The sequence below is a fragment of the Charadrius vociferus genome, unplaced genomic scaffold, assembly GCF_000708025.1.
Source record: "Charadrius vociferus isolate BGI_N301 unplaced genomic scaffold, ASM70802v2 scaffold332, whole genome shotgun sequence".
Lineage (NCBI taxonomy): Eukaryota > Metazoa > Chordata > Aves > Charadriiformes > Charadriidae > Charadrius > Charadrius vociferus.
Genome location: NW_009647418.1, coordinates 3,458,261 through 3,458,643, shown reverse-complemented (window position 1 = coordinate 3,458,643; position 383 = coordinate 3,458,261). Strand labels below are relative to the sequence as shown.

Genomic DNA, 383 nt, shown 5'->3' with positions numbered 1-383 from the left:
TAGGGCAGCTTCTCCTTTCTCGAAAGAGGAAGCCGGTAGCTTGGGAGTCGCCTTTTGTGCCGCTGCCCGGATGCTTCCGCTTCCCCTCCCCGGCCACGTGCAGCCAAAGGGGCATCTGCATCCACCCAGGGGAACCTCCCGCCGGAGAGGACCCCACTCTCTGCACCTCCCGGGAATGTCCCCATCCCTCCGTGCCCCCTTACCTTGTGGCTGGGGCAGGACAACGACGTAGCTGGACAGACGGACGTCGCAGGCTGTCCCGCACTCCAGGGGGATGGGGTAGCGATGGAAGTGGTGCAGCATCTCCACGATGGAGGAGAAGCGGAGGTGTTGGACGCGGCACTGCCCGCGCTCCGTCAGCGCCAGCCGCAGGGGCTGCGGGG

General features: G+C 66.6%; 1 protein-coding gene across 1 annotated transcript in view; it reads right to left on the bottom strand.

Annotated features, from left to right (window-relative positions):
• Positions 1-383, bottom strand: part of SH2B3 (SH2B adaptor protein 3) — a 33,274-nt gene that overhangs the window by 2,420 nt on the left and 30,471 nt on the right. Inside the window, exon 6 of the mRNA XM_009880360.1 lies at positions 67-375. Coding sequence (XP_009878662.1) covers positions 67-375 — 309 coding nt within the window. The remainder of the gene's footprint in view (positions 1-66; positions 376-383) is intronic.